The sequence below is a fragment of the Aulonocara sp. 'chitande type north' Nkhata Bay genome, linkage group LG2 (genome assembly GCF_057382095.1).
Source record: "Aulonocara sp. 'chitande type north' Nkhata Bay isolate Kocher_YH1m ecotype deep benthic linkage group LG2, A_spYH_male_GT1.1, whole genome shotgun sequence".
Lineage (NCBI taxonomy): Eukaryota > Metazoa > Chordata > Actinopteri > Cichliformes > Cichlidae > Aulonocara > Aulonocara sp. 'chitande type north' Nkhata Bay.
The window spans coordinates 9,831,802-9,845,258 of NC_141345.1; the positions used below are offsets into that span (position 1 = coordinate 9,831,802).

The following is a 13,457-nucleotide window of genomic DNA, read 5'->3' on the forward strand; positions in this document are numbered from 1 at the left end:
TAGATGGAGTGACCAGGGATGGAACATAGATCTGAGTAATCCAGTTTTCATCCATGTTTGGCCTTAGCAGCAGCAGCAGCAGCGGGATGATGTGTGAGCATACCAAACCCTCTAAGGAAGACAAATTATTTTTATCTTGTGAACGCAGGATAATTATGGATGGGAATGCATTCTAATCTTCTGCATGAAGATAAAAATATAGAGAATATTTTGGTACTTCAGAAGCTCAGCAGCAGATTTTTCATCAAAATCAGGAAATGAGGCCTGTAGCTACATGTTTCACAAACAGCTGTCACCCCAAATCTGCTTTTATACTCCAAAGTTAAATTTGGAACTCTTTGTTCATTTTGGCGACTGTGACAGCTTACAGGAAGTTACAGGACGTGAAGCACCGCCATGACACGGAGCTTCACCCACTCTGTCATTTCTTTGTGAGATTTCTAACTTATAATGTGGGCATTCTTTGCTAAAGGATTTTTAAAAATCAAACATCACTCAGCACATTTAAAGGAGTCATGTTCATCTCCCCTCTGCTATTCGTTCCCCTTCTTATTCAGCATATGGAGATATGACAGATACGGCACAAACTATGTGTGTTTAACAGCCGAGCATCCTGGCCTCATTAAACACACCAAACATGTTTTATTACATTACTGAACGACACAGTATTTGCCATATCAAGAAAAAATGATGGACTCACCTTTCAAAACCTACACAAATCTAAATATGCAAAATAAGTCTGTCTGTAGAAGGAAACCTGACAGAGCACACGCTCAGCCAACTTTTCTCAAATTTGGAGCAAGTGCAACCAAAATAGGAAGCTTACGTGGAGACGGTGTAAGAGGTCAGAACATCAGGACAGAAACTCCAATCAGTATAGCTTAGAATACAAAATGTAGTAGAAACAAAGGAAACACAGACGGGACAGAGCAGGAACCGGTGTTTGAGACACAACTGTCTGAAAGTGGATGACTCAAACACAGAAAAGACAAAAACAAACCAGCACGACGCTAAAGACGAGTAATCGACCGCATGACGCTGGAATTTTTCTCTGACGTCTTTCCAAACAAACAAAGATGACTGAAGATGACTTCCGGTAATGGCGGCAAAGTGAGGAGACCCGTGCTTCGCGAGCTCAGTTGTCTTTTTCGTTAAATACTCTCTGTAAATCCAAAATAGAACTTACATTTTGACATAGTTCGTTTGGGAACATATGAGAACGCTAACATGCCTAAAAAACTGAACAAGGACAAACAAAAAACTACGTCTGAGGCACAAGACGAAAGCGGGGTGGAGGAAGGGCAGAAAGACGCTATGCATGAACACGAACAAGAAAATGCCAGAAATGCCTTCTACCTTGGACCTTTTAAACGCTATTCGATTGTTCAAGCAAGAGTTCCATACTGAAATGGGTGGTATTATGTCAGCAATAGGAGCTGTTCAAGCTGATATACAAAAATGTGGACGAGGCTGAAAAAAGAATCTCCAACGCGGAGGACGAAATCACCTTATTGAAAAATGATATGGAATGCCTTGAAAGACAAGCCAAATTTCTATCTAAAAAGGTGGAAGATTTGGAAGGAAGAGGTCGGCGTAATAACATCCGAATCCTCGGCATCCCTGAGAAAGAAGAAGGTACAGATCCACGTACTTTCATGGAGAAGTTTATATCGGACATTTTGAAAATCCCCCCTCCTGTCCTGGAGAGAGCGCACAGGATAATCACAAGGCAAAGCTCCATTGCAAACCGATCGAGAACTTTTATAATTAAGTGCTTAAGTTACAGAGATCGAGAAGGCATCATGAAAGCCGCTAGGACGACAAAAGAACTGACGTATAAGGACAATAAGATAGCCTTCCTGCCGGACCTGCCTGCAGAGACATATAGACAGCAGCGTCAGTACGATGGTGTGAGGAAGAAGCTGCGGGAGATTGGATTGTGGAAACATCGGATCATTTATCCAGCGAGGCTGCTTTTGACCAACGAGGAACGTACGCATGTATTCGATACACCAGCGGACGTGGACGCCTACATTAAGAGCCTCAATCAAGTACAAGATGTTTGATAAGGTATATGATGGTAGATTACTAACTCTGTTCTAACTGTATTTACGAACCATAATGGACAGAACAATTTATTATATTGCCAAAGGGTTGTTATACAATGCTGGGTTAGACATTGGTTGTTTTGTTCTCTTAATAAGAGTTACTAGTAATTTCACTTATTGTGTCAAATGTGTGAGAGTAAAAACTTGACAAGGTGGATTTATTTCTATTGTTATTATCTTTTTTTTTCTTTAGTTAAATTCTTTTAATCAATTGTAATTACTTTAACAACTGTTGCTAAACGCGGGTGAATAGTTCCTCGGTGTAGGGTGGACATGCTCCAAGAAGAGGGCGGAAGTAGTTTTGGGGTTAAGGGATGCCTGTATGTTCTTACACAGGCTGGGGTGTGGGAAGGGTTGCTCTCTCAAATCGGTAAATTCTCAACATGGTACAATACTTTTCTTTTGTGTATATATATGTGTGTATCTATTTAATAGTACAGTTTTAACATAAATGAATATATATGGCAGAAGTCTTGATTGACTGTGTTTCTTGGAACTGCAGAGGTCTGCGTAAGTTAGTAAAAATAAAACAAGTCATTGGTAGGATTAAGAAATTAAAAGCCAAAATTGTGTTCCTACAAGAAACTCATCTGCTAGGCAGTGAGACAAATAGAATGAAACGTAGATGGCCAGGTCAAATCTTTTCAGCGCCTTACTCCTCCAATTCCAGGGGCGTCATGATAATGAATCACAAATCTATACCTTTTCACGTTGAGCATGTGCTTAAGGATTGTAATGGACGTTTTCTAATACTACAAGGTAATCTACTATCTACTAGACTAAATTTAATTAATATTTATGGCCCAAATGAAGATAATCCAAACTTTTATAGCAATTTATTTCTTAAAATTTCAGACTTGCAAGGTAAATGTATAATTGCTGGGGACTTAAATTGTGCTTTGAACCCACAGAAGGATAAATTTTCAGGCATGGGTAATACTCATAATAGAACACGAAAGGTGATCAGACAATTTATGAAGGAGTTAAATTTAATTGATATATGGCGAGATCAAAATCCAACTAATTTACTATATTCTTGCCGGTCAGGTACACACAAAGAATAGATTACTTTTTGGTATCAACTGAGCTGGCTCATTATATAAAAGATTGCCAGTATAAGGAAATAATAATATCTGACCATGCAGCCGTTATTTTGACTTTCATAGAGCCAAAACTGATTAAAACTCTAATTGAATGGAGGTTTCAATTGAAGTGGATGCAGGACAAACAGTTTCCTGAGTATTTAGGCAAGCAAATTAATGAATATTTTGAGCACAATTCAGATCAAACATCGGCAAGTGTGAGATGGGAAGCCTTTAAGGCATACTTAAGAGGGCAAATTATAAGCTATTCTAGTAAGAAAACAAGAGAAAGAAACCAAAGGATAAAATATCTGGAAGAAAAAATAAAAATGTTAGAAGAGATCAGCTTTCAATCAGGTCAAAAATAATGAGCACATTGTAAAAGAATTATTACTATTGAGAACGCAATATAATGAAATGACAAGTGAAAAAGCAGCTGCAAATTTATTGAGATTAAAGCAACAATTCTATGACCAAGGTGAAAAACCCAGCAAACTCCTGGCTTGGCGTATAAAAAAGCAGGAATCTGAAAAGGCAATTACAAAACTTGAAACTTCAAATGGAAATATCATAGTAGACCCATTAGAGATAAATAATGCATTTAAAATGTTTTATGAAACGTTATATAACTCTGAATTCAACAATGCAACTAGAATTCAATCTTTATTTCTAGATAAACTTGATATACCAAAAATTTCAGACAAAGACAAAGAAAATGTTGACAGGCAAATTAATATATATGAAATTATAGAGTCTATAAACTCTCTAAATGCTGGTAAAACAGCTGGCCCAGACGGATTGCCAATTGACCTTTATAAATACTTCAAAGATAAATTAGCACAGCCCCTCTTAGACATGTATATAGAATGTTTTAATACTGGTAATCTTACTGACTCATTAAGGGAATCCCTGATAATATTGCTTCCTAAACCTGGAAAACTAAATAACAAGTGTGAAAATATGCGTCCTATAAGCTTAATTAACACAGACACTAAAATTATTTGTAAAATTCTTGCCAAAAGATTAAAAAGTATTCTTCCAGTTATTATAGGAGATGATCAAAATGGATTTGTTAAACATAGACAGGGTTTTCATAATGTAAGACGAGTCCTCAACATTCTTCATAATCAAAGTGAACAGGAAGATACAGCCATTCTTTCGCTTGACGCGGAGAAGGCCTTTGATAGAATTGAACGGTCATATCTCTTTGATGTCATTGTTAGATTTGGGTTTGGTAATTTATTTCTGCATTGGATTAAGCTACTACACTGTCAATCTGTGGCTCAGGTTAAGACAAATGAGATAATTTCTGAACCATTTGACATTAAAAGAGGGTGCCCGCAGGGTTCACCTTTATCTCCACTTTTATTCCTTTTAGCTATTGAACCGCTGGCAATAGCTGTTAGAACCAGCGGACAAATACAAGGTGTTAGGATTGGTAGAAAGGAGCATAGAATTGCTTTATTTGCTGATGATGTCATATTATTTTTAAAGCAACTAAAAATTTCTGTGCCCGCTATAAAGGATTTAATAGACCAGTTTGGGGCCTTCTCAGGGTATAAAGTAAATGTAACAAAATCATCATTAATGTTACTTAAACAAGGGTATAATCAAAACGTAAGTCAGAATATATCTGGCTTTACTGTTAATTCTGAACTCACTTATCTAGGCATTAAAATAGTTCCTTCATTAAAAGATGTGGTGGTACTTAACTATAATATAATTCTACAGAAAATTTCCAAAGATTTGGAGCGTTGGATAAGTTTACCACTATCTATTATTGGAAGGATAAGTGTTCTTAAAATGAATGTATTACCTAAACTGTTGTATATGTTTCAAAATGTCCCACTGGCTCCTCCTGCTGGATTGTTTACTAAATTAGCATCATTAGTCAGAGAGTTTATCTGGAACAAGAAGCATCCCCGCATTCGCTTGTCTTTGTTGTATCTTCCCTTTGATACAGGGGGGTTGAAATGCCCCAATTTTTACTGGTACTATCTGGCTATTCAATTAAGGACAATAATGTTTTATTTTGGTGGGGATGGAAGCAAATTCTCTTAAAATGCCATTAAATTTGTACTTATACTCTGCAAAGCCAAAACAGTTAAAGAAAGAAACAAATAATCCTATAGTCCAAAATATGATTGAAGTTTGGTTTACAATTAAAGAAATGATGAATATTAAGAATAATCTCTCTCAGTTTAGTCCTATTTGGGGAAATGCCTTATTTGTACCAGGAAATCTGGACGCAGGGTTCCAGGGTTGGGCAGAAAAAGGTGTTAAGAAAGTGGGTGATCTGTTTTGTGATGGAGTAATGGTTTCATTTGAGGATTTAGTCTCAAAATTTCAAATCCCCCAAAAACACTTTTTTAAGTATTTACAAATTAGAAGCTTCATTTCTTCCATGCAAAATCAGTCTCTCAACATTCCCCAGTTAAGTAAGTTAGAGGAGTTAATGATGAAAAAAGGTGGTAATAAAGGTTTAATTTCAACATTTTATAACTGGATTGTCTCTGCCTCTCCAGATACATCAGTTTCTAAGTTAGAAGCTTGGAGAAAGGACCTAAATATTAATATTTCTGAGGAGACATGGAAGTTAATTTGCTTAAAATCACAAAAACAATCAATTAATAATAACTTAAAGTTATTACAATACAATTGGATCATGCAAACATATGTAACACCAGTGAAATTGAATAAATATAATAACAGAATTCCAGATACATGTTTTAAATGTGGAGAAGCCCGTGGAACATTTTTCCACTGTATATGGGAATGCAGAATTGTCCGTGCATTTTGGCAGGAGGTGATGAACAAAATAAACCAAATTTTGAATAAAAAGATTGCTTTAGATGTAGAAATGTTGCTATTACAAGTGTATTCTAAAAATCTTAAACTAAGAGCCCATCAAATTAAGTTTATGGATTAATGTACATTACAGGCAAAACGTATGATTGCATTAAATTGGAAAACATCAGATCCTCCTGCTATTGGTGCTTGGATAAATTCTTTGGCACAGTGTATGGCAATGGAAACGATAACGTACTTTCTCAAAAACAAGTTAACATATTTTGATGAAATTTGGAAGCCATTTAAAAACTTTATAAAAGAAGTGAACATCGGACAACTCCTGCAGGAGTGTGGATGAGGAGAAAATTGTTTAGTATGTGCTAGCTATTTCTATTGTCTACTTTTTTTTTCTCTCCTTTCTTTTTTGTTTCCTTGAATATGTATAAATGCCACATATTGTACAAATGTATACATATTCTATGTGGGGTTTTTTTTTTTTTTTTTTTTTGTAGGTTTGGAAGAGAGCAGGGTGGGGGGTGGGGGAAAAGGGTTCCTATTACAGCAGCATATTATTGGGAAAACAAACCTTTGTATGTTGTTGCAAAAAGCAATAAAATTTATATTTAAAGAAATGACTGAAGATGAGAAGCACATTTCCTGCTCATGTAAGAAGCCGGATGACAATGAATTTGGCCACAGAGCAGGTGCAGCACGGCAGCAGCTGATGTGTTTTTAATGAGTCCATCTTTTTTCTTCCACTTCATCTGAAAAAACATGATTTCATTTTTGGTCTCATCTCTGTGAAGCGAGGTGATTCCATCATTGTTCCCATGTCTAAGATGATTAGTTCAGTCAAATCTGTGGGTGATTAAGTAAAACACTGCATTAGTCCCGCAGATCGTGAAAACCTTCGCCCATCTGTGGGCCACTAATGTTACTCATGCCGTCTTTCTCCTCCTGTCTGTGGCCTGGATATTCACCTCTCTACACTCCCTGGAAGAACAAAAATCAGCTCAGAGTAAAATGGGTCACTTTGTGAATTTAAGATACGAAAAGTTGTGCTCAGACTCAGAGATGAGTGCTGTTGTAAATGACCTGTTGGAGCACCTCCTTACATGAGTCCTTTTCGTGGATCTGTGGTGGTGGTGGTGAGTGTGTGTGTGTGTGTGTGTGTGTGTGTGTGTGTGTGTGTGTGTGTGTGTGTGTGAGGGGGGGGGGGGGGGGGGGGGGTTAAGGGATTTATGTTTTCTTGTGCCAATGGGAGAAATTTGCCCTCGGGGCTTCCTGCCACAAACTTTGAGATTTTGGAAGCATCTGGGTTTAGCAAGGAGAGAGATCACGGGGTCAGGGTTCAAATATTCCACTTCAAGAGCATTAACCACACTTCTTCTACCTTCCTGATTTATTTCCTCTTTCTCACAATACAGTACAATAGAAAATAATAGAATGGGCATTTGTTATCATTTAGAACATTAACCATTAGAATGGTTCAAACAGCACAACAGAGGAGAAGATGGAGATGCAGCAGGAGAGGAAGGAGAGGAGGCAGGGGAAGAGGGAGGAAAGAGGGGAAGAAGAGATGTGAAATAGTAAAAGAAGAAGAGAGAGGGGAGGGAGGAGGAAAGGGAGGAGGGAGGAGCAGAGGAGACAGTGCTAGAGTTGTCTTCCTCTCCTCAGACGGAGACGTAGAGCGGCTGCGGGCAGGCTGGGCGCTATAAGCGCGCGGAATTGCTGCGCGCGGACAGAGGCGTCTGTGCGCACGTGAGTGTGACAACAGCGGCGCGGAGCTGTGACTGTAACTGAACCGTGAGGCGGGAAAAGTCCTGCGCAGACGCATCGGCATGCTTCACCCGGACAACCGCACGCCCGAAGGCGGCGTCGCGCGCAGCTCTGACCCCCTCGCGTGACGCTGAATGGACCCGATGCGACTCGTCGACCCCCGGCACCTCCCGCAGCTGATGCCCCTGAAGGACCGGGAGCCCACCGCGGCGACGGGCACCCTGGGGCCCCGCAACTCCACGCCGGCCGCGGGAGGAGAGGCCCCGCAGCACCACGCCGTGCCCTGGGTGGCCACCCTGCTGGCCGGCGTCCTCATCGCGACCATCGTGGTGGATGTTATCGGGAACCTGCTGGTCATCGTCTCCGTGTTCAGGAACAGGAAGCTCAGGAAAGCAGGTACACTTGACCTCCCGGTAGATGCTCGTCAGCAGGATTTCTTTGAGTTTTTGGAACTTTGTGATTCCAGAACAGATGTGACCAGATGTTAGGTTACATCAGTGAATGTCTCTCTAAGAGTCCCCAGCATGAATCGTTTTATTTCTGTTCAATTTTATTGATTTCATTTATTGAACTCTTTTCTGCTTGAATAATACTACTTTTCTTTGCAAGTTGGTTGTTTTATATTTTTGTGCTGCAGGCATTTTCCAAGTTTTCCAAGATAAATAAACTCTAGCTTTGCATTTTGCATGTATTTCTTTTGATTTAAAATCATCTTTTTGTGTCCTTTGTTCTGTTTTATTAGATATTTCAGTCACCTGTGAAGCGCCTATAACCTGCATGAAAAGCTAATAAAGTTTAATTGGCTGATGGATCCAATGATGAGATGAAAGCACTTCTCTTTGCTCCTGTGTTTGTCTGTGAGCACATAGGAATTTAATCATTTGGGAGTTAAAAATGAGTGGATTGATCCATTGGTCCATTTTTCTGAGGGCGATGGCTCAGACATGCTTTCATGTTTGTGTATTTCAGTATGTTTGCGTGATATTTTGATGATATCCTAACTGAGAAATCTTATAAAAACCATAAAACAGTCATAATCGTGCAGTTACTTGGTTATTGTAATAGACCTGCAAGAATATTTAGAGAAATAAAAAGAGTATGTGGTACCCCAGAGTCCTCACAGAAGCCACTCTAACATCAGCCTGACAGGTTGATGAGTTCCTTTAATAGCTCTTTTGTTGTGAAAGTCTTGAAGAGTCTGAAGTTTGGCTCTCAGGCACTGATGAGCTGTTGGCTCGTGCAGAGGATCAAACTCTCCGAGACTCCCCGACACGTTTGAGGTGTGAGAAAAACGAAGCGCTGGCAGCCTGACAGCTGACTCACTGTGATCGATGAGTAAAACTCTGACAGCGACACACACTTCAGAAGCACCTGAGCACCTCCTGCTCATCAAACACATCATCATCACAGGTTCTGATAAAGCACTCACACTCCTTCACTGCACTTTTCAATACTCACATATTTCCCCATGAGTTATTTGGCAGTTTTCACATTCTGGTGATGCATGACGTCCAGCAAGACCTCAGAAGAATTAGTCCAGGCAGGAAAATCAATTCATCGGGGTTTCAGACTTGCTGCACCTGCTCGTAGTCTCTCCTCACAGCAATACGCAGCACAGGTCAGGGTGCTGGAGATCAACACATTTTACACAAACTGCGCCGCGCCGCTGTTTAACCTCCAGAAAAATAAATTATGAAGAAAGTAATGCATACTTTACTTAGTCATTGCAGAAAGTAATTAGATTACTTTTGCAGTAACAGTCTAACACTGAACTTTTTGCTTGTGGCCACATGTCCTGCTGCGTTTGTACGGCTCTGATGTCGTGTTGATGGACTGTTCTTTCAGGCCTGAGCTCAGTTAAATCTCCAGTGTCACATTTTTCTCCCTTGGTGCAAAAAACCAGAAGCAGTCATCACTCCAGTTAAAAAATGTGCATTGTTTTTGTCTGAAATGTGGCATGAAACAGCTCGCTTCATCATTTCCACCATCATTTCTTAATGTCTGGTACTAAAAGGCATTTATCACAGCAGCATTTCTATGGATGAGGCTCCACGTGGACGTCCTCAATCTTTAAAATGTAATCTAAACTAATCAAAACCTGTCTTTGAACCTTCGATCTGCATCGTCTCTCAAGTCGGCCGATTTCGTGATTTCGTTTAGCAGTTTTCATGGTGCTGTTCAAACTGTCAGCTGATCTGAGAGAGCATTACTACCTTTTTGTTAGTATTATCATGGACACCGTATCATTACTACTCGATCACACAGGAAGACTGGAACAGATGAAGAGTTTAGTTTGAGATGGTTGAAGTAACCTGCTGCATCTGAGGTTTTTTTCTCTTTGTTGAAGGATCAGAGTGCTTAAAGTGTGAGCACTGACACTGTAGTGGGTTTACATCCTGCTGAGAAACTCCAGATAACAGAAAGACTTTCTTTTTCCAGTCTTTTTAAAATTCACATGAAGGTTGGTATAATTGCACATTTGAGAAATTATACCTTATAGAAGCTGGTAGATCTATAATATCCACTTTACACTGTATAGCTAATTGATTACAAGATCATTTTGTACCCTCATCTTGTTTTTCTGTACTTCAAATAAGACCTCTGCACTGATCTTCTTCTTTTAGAGAGTTATGATAAAATAATGCGACAAAATGCAGAAAAAGAGAGCGTTGTCTACAGATGTGAGCACACCTGTTAATGAACATCATTAACCCTCCAAACAGAACAAGTGTATCTGCTATGCAGCAAATATGAAAACAAAGAGCTACAGTTCCTCTAGTGTCCAGCAGAGGCAGCAGCAGAGAGTCAGTCCCATCTGGTGTTTAAGTCTGACGTCATTAGCTGTTTCTGGGTCCAAACTTTGCTTCAGGTCCCTAAATCAAACGAACACTGCAGCATCACTGAGAGTGAGATCACTGTATAAATTCTTGACTGTTTAAATGATCGGTGTGGCTGCTCTACCAGGTGTAACAGTAAAGTTTAACATCCAAGCATCCATGAAAACAGAATTTCTGAAATTTAACGGAGTTAGAATTTAGCAGGACGTTAGCTCACTAGTTTCCATCTAAAGATGATATACCATGTTCTGACTGAGGGATTTCTGTAAGATTAAAACGTACAGCTCTGTTATCACTTCAGACATAAATGAAGACAGAAAACTAAACAGCAGTGACGTTAGTAGGGTTACTGAAGCTGCACTAGCTGGTATATAATGATGTGCTATGCGGTGGCTAGCTACACAGCTATGTTAGCATAATATAAACAGACCGAAGCTGGAGGATGAACGCTAACTTTTTTCCACTCGATAAAAGTTAACGTGAGTGTTCCCAATGGTTAGGGACAAATGCATTCACATGGCAGGATGCTGTAAAGAGACCAAACTTCAGTCAGGAGAAACAACTGAGATAATTCATCCACAATACGAGGTTAGCCATTAATATACTTCTGCATGGGCTGGGATGTAGTTACATCGTAAGGGTTTAAAAACTGAGCTTTAAAATGAATAGTGGTAATAAAACCCGAGAAAGGTAAACAGTGATTACTGACTTCAAGATACAAATCATTAAAACATGTTAAAAACACAACAGCCTTAATAAACGTAGAGTAGTCTGGACTCGGAAGCAGGATTCATACGTCATCACTTAAAAAACGGATAGACTCCCATGTAAAAATAAACGTATTTACAGCCTGATACACAAACTGTTTTAGTTTCTATAGATAATTTCCCCTTTCATAACACCTGTATGAGGAAGGATGTTTTTAAAATTCCCCTTTTGCATTATTAGGGGTGTGGCCTCTTTTTTACTTACAGGTAAAAGGCAATACAGAAAGCAGTAGCTGCTCCATTCTTGGGCCAATTTAGGCTTTTTTAACAACCAGCATGATAAAAAAAATGCTTTATTCTCTCTCTCAAAAGTCAATGTTAGTAATTTTCATTTAAAGACCCTCCCATTTCACATACACCAACATCCAAAAAGTGCCAACCCAAAAGTTGGCTTCATTAACCTCAAGAGTTATTCCTTCTGTCTATCCCTAAAGCTTGCACTCAAACTGAAACTGGGTGTTTCCTCCACCTGGAATTATCTCTGTGAGCTGCTTGTGCCAAATGTTCATTTTAAGTGACCTGTAGTCTGTAAATATTCTGTCTGATCTTTTGATGCATGCTCAATCATCAAGGTAAGGAAGTCCCAAAAGGTTGATTCTGTTCATCTGGACGTTTTAGTGGGAGAAACGTTTAGTCACTCATCCAAGTGAGTTCTGCAGGTTTCCCCAACCTTATAAACAGTACATTTGCACATTAATAGATTCAAAATTCAAAACGTTTATTGTCATGTGTACAAAGAAAAGCATTTCTCTATGCAATGAAATTCTTTCTCTGCTGTCCACACACAGATGCCTGTTAATATGTACAAATAGAACTAGAACAAATAAAATATAAACAGTATGAATAAATACATACAACAAAAATTGAAACAGATAAATAGATTTATATGCAAAAGAGCTATGAGCTTAATATGCTGGTTTGATATGTAAGATGATGTGATGTGCAAAGGTTATTTTTACTGTTAAAATAGGTCAGTTGTTCAAGAGTCTGATAGCAGTGGCGAAGAAGGAGTTGTTCAGTCGGGATGTTCTGGACACTTCTGCCCTCAGGACAAAGGTTTAGAAGTGTGAACAGTCCATGTTCGGGGTGTGTGGGGTCTTTGAGGATGGAGTTCAATTCAATTTTATTTATATAGCGCCAAATCACAACAAAAGTCGCCTCAAGGCGCTTCATAGATACAGAGAAAAACCCAACAATCATATGACCCCCTATGAGCAAGCACTTTGGCGACAGTGGGAAGGAAAAACTCCCTTTTAACAGGAAGAAACCTCTGGCAAAACCAGGCTCAGGGAGCGGTGGCTATCTGCTGCGACCGGTTGGGGTGAGAGTCAGCTCTCCTCTGGACTCTGCGATGGTATATGCTCTGCAGAGAGGGCAGCGGGGGAGGCGTTTGCAGTCCATAGCAGTAGTGCTGCCATACCATGCACTGATGCAGCTGGTCAGTGTGCTCTCCACAATGAAGCTGTAGAACCTGCTGAGGATCTTGGCCAACATACCAAATTTCCTCAGCTTCCTCAAGAAATACAGCCGCTGCTGAGCCTTCTTGACCAGCTGTGTGGTGTTCAGTGTCCAGGTGAGGTCCTCAGTGATGTAGACGCCCAGGCATGTAAAGCTGCTCACCCTCTCCACCTCAAAGCCCCGGATAAACAGCGGCTGGTGAGGTCTTGTGTCCACTATCATCTCTTTTCTTTTATCAGTGTTGAGGGTGAGGTTGTTGTCCTCACACCATGACACCAGACCGGCCACCTCTCTCCTATAAGCCACTTCGTCCCCTCCAGTGATGCAACCAATCCCTGCTGTGTTGTCCGCGAACTTCAGTACGGTGTTATCCCTATTGGAGGCGACACAGTTGTGGGTGTACAGGATGTAGAACATGGGACTGAGGACCAACCCTGTGGAACGCCAGTGTTTGTAATAATGCTGGCTGAAGTCCTGTTGCCGATCTTGACGGACTGGGGCCTGCCAGTCAAAAAGTCCTGTAGCCAGTCACAAAAGGTGGGGTGTAGGCTGAGTGTTGCCAGCTTGTGAGTGAGTTTATGTGGGATGACTGTATTGATACTGGGGGCTTTGCATTGCTGAGACAGGCCAAAACCT

At 40.0% G+C, this 13,457-nt stretch overlaps 1 protein-coding gene across 1 annotated transcript in view; it reads left to right on the forward strand.

The window, feature by feature from the left end:
• The first annotated feature begins 7,722 nt into the window (after positions 1-7,722).
• Positions 7,723-13,457, forward strand: part of mtnr1al (melatonin receptor type 1A like) — a 46,016-nt gene continuing 40,281 nt past the window's right edge. The window contains exon 1 of the mRNA XM_086304995.1: positions 7,723-8,155. Coding sequence (XP_086161121.1) covers positions 7,894-8,155 — 262 coding nt within the window. The 5' untranslated portion in view covers positions 7,723-7,893. The remainder of the gene's footprint in view (positions 8,156-13,457) is intronic.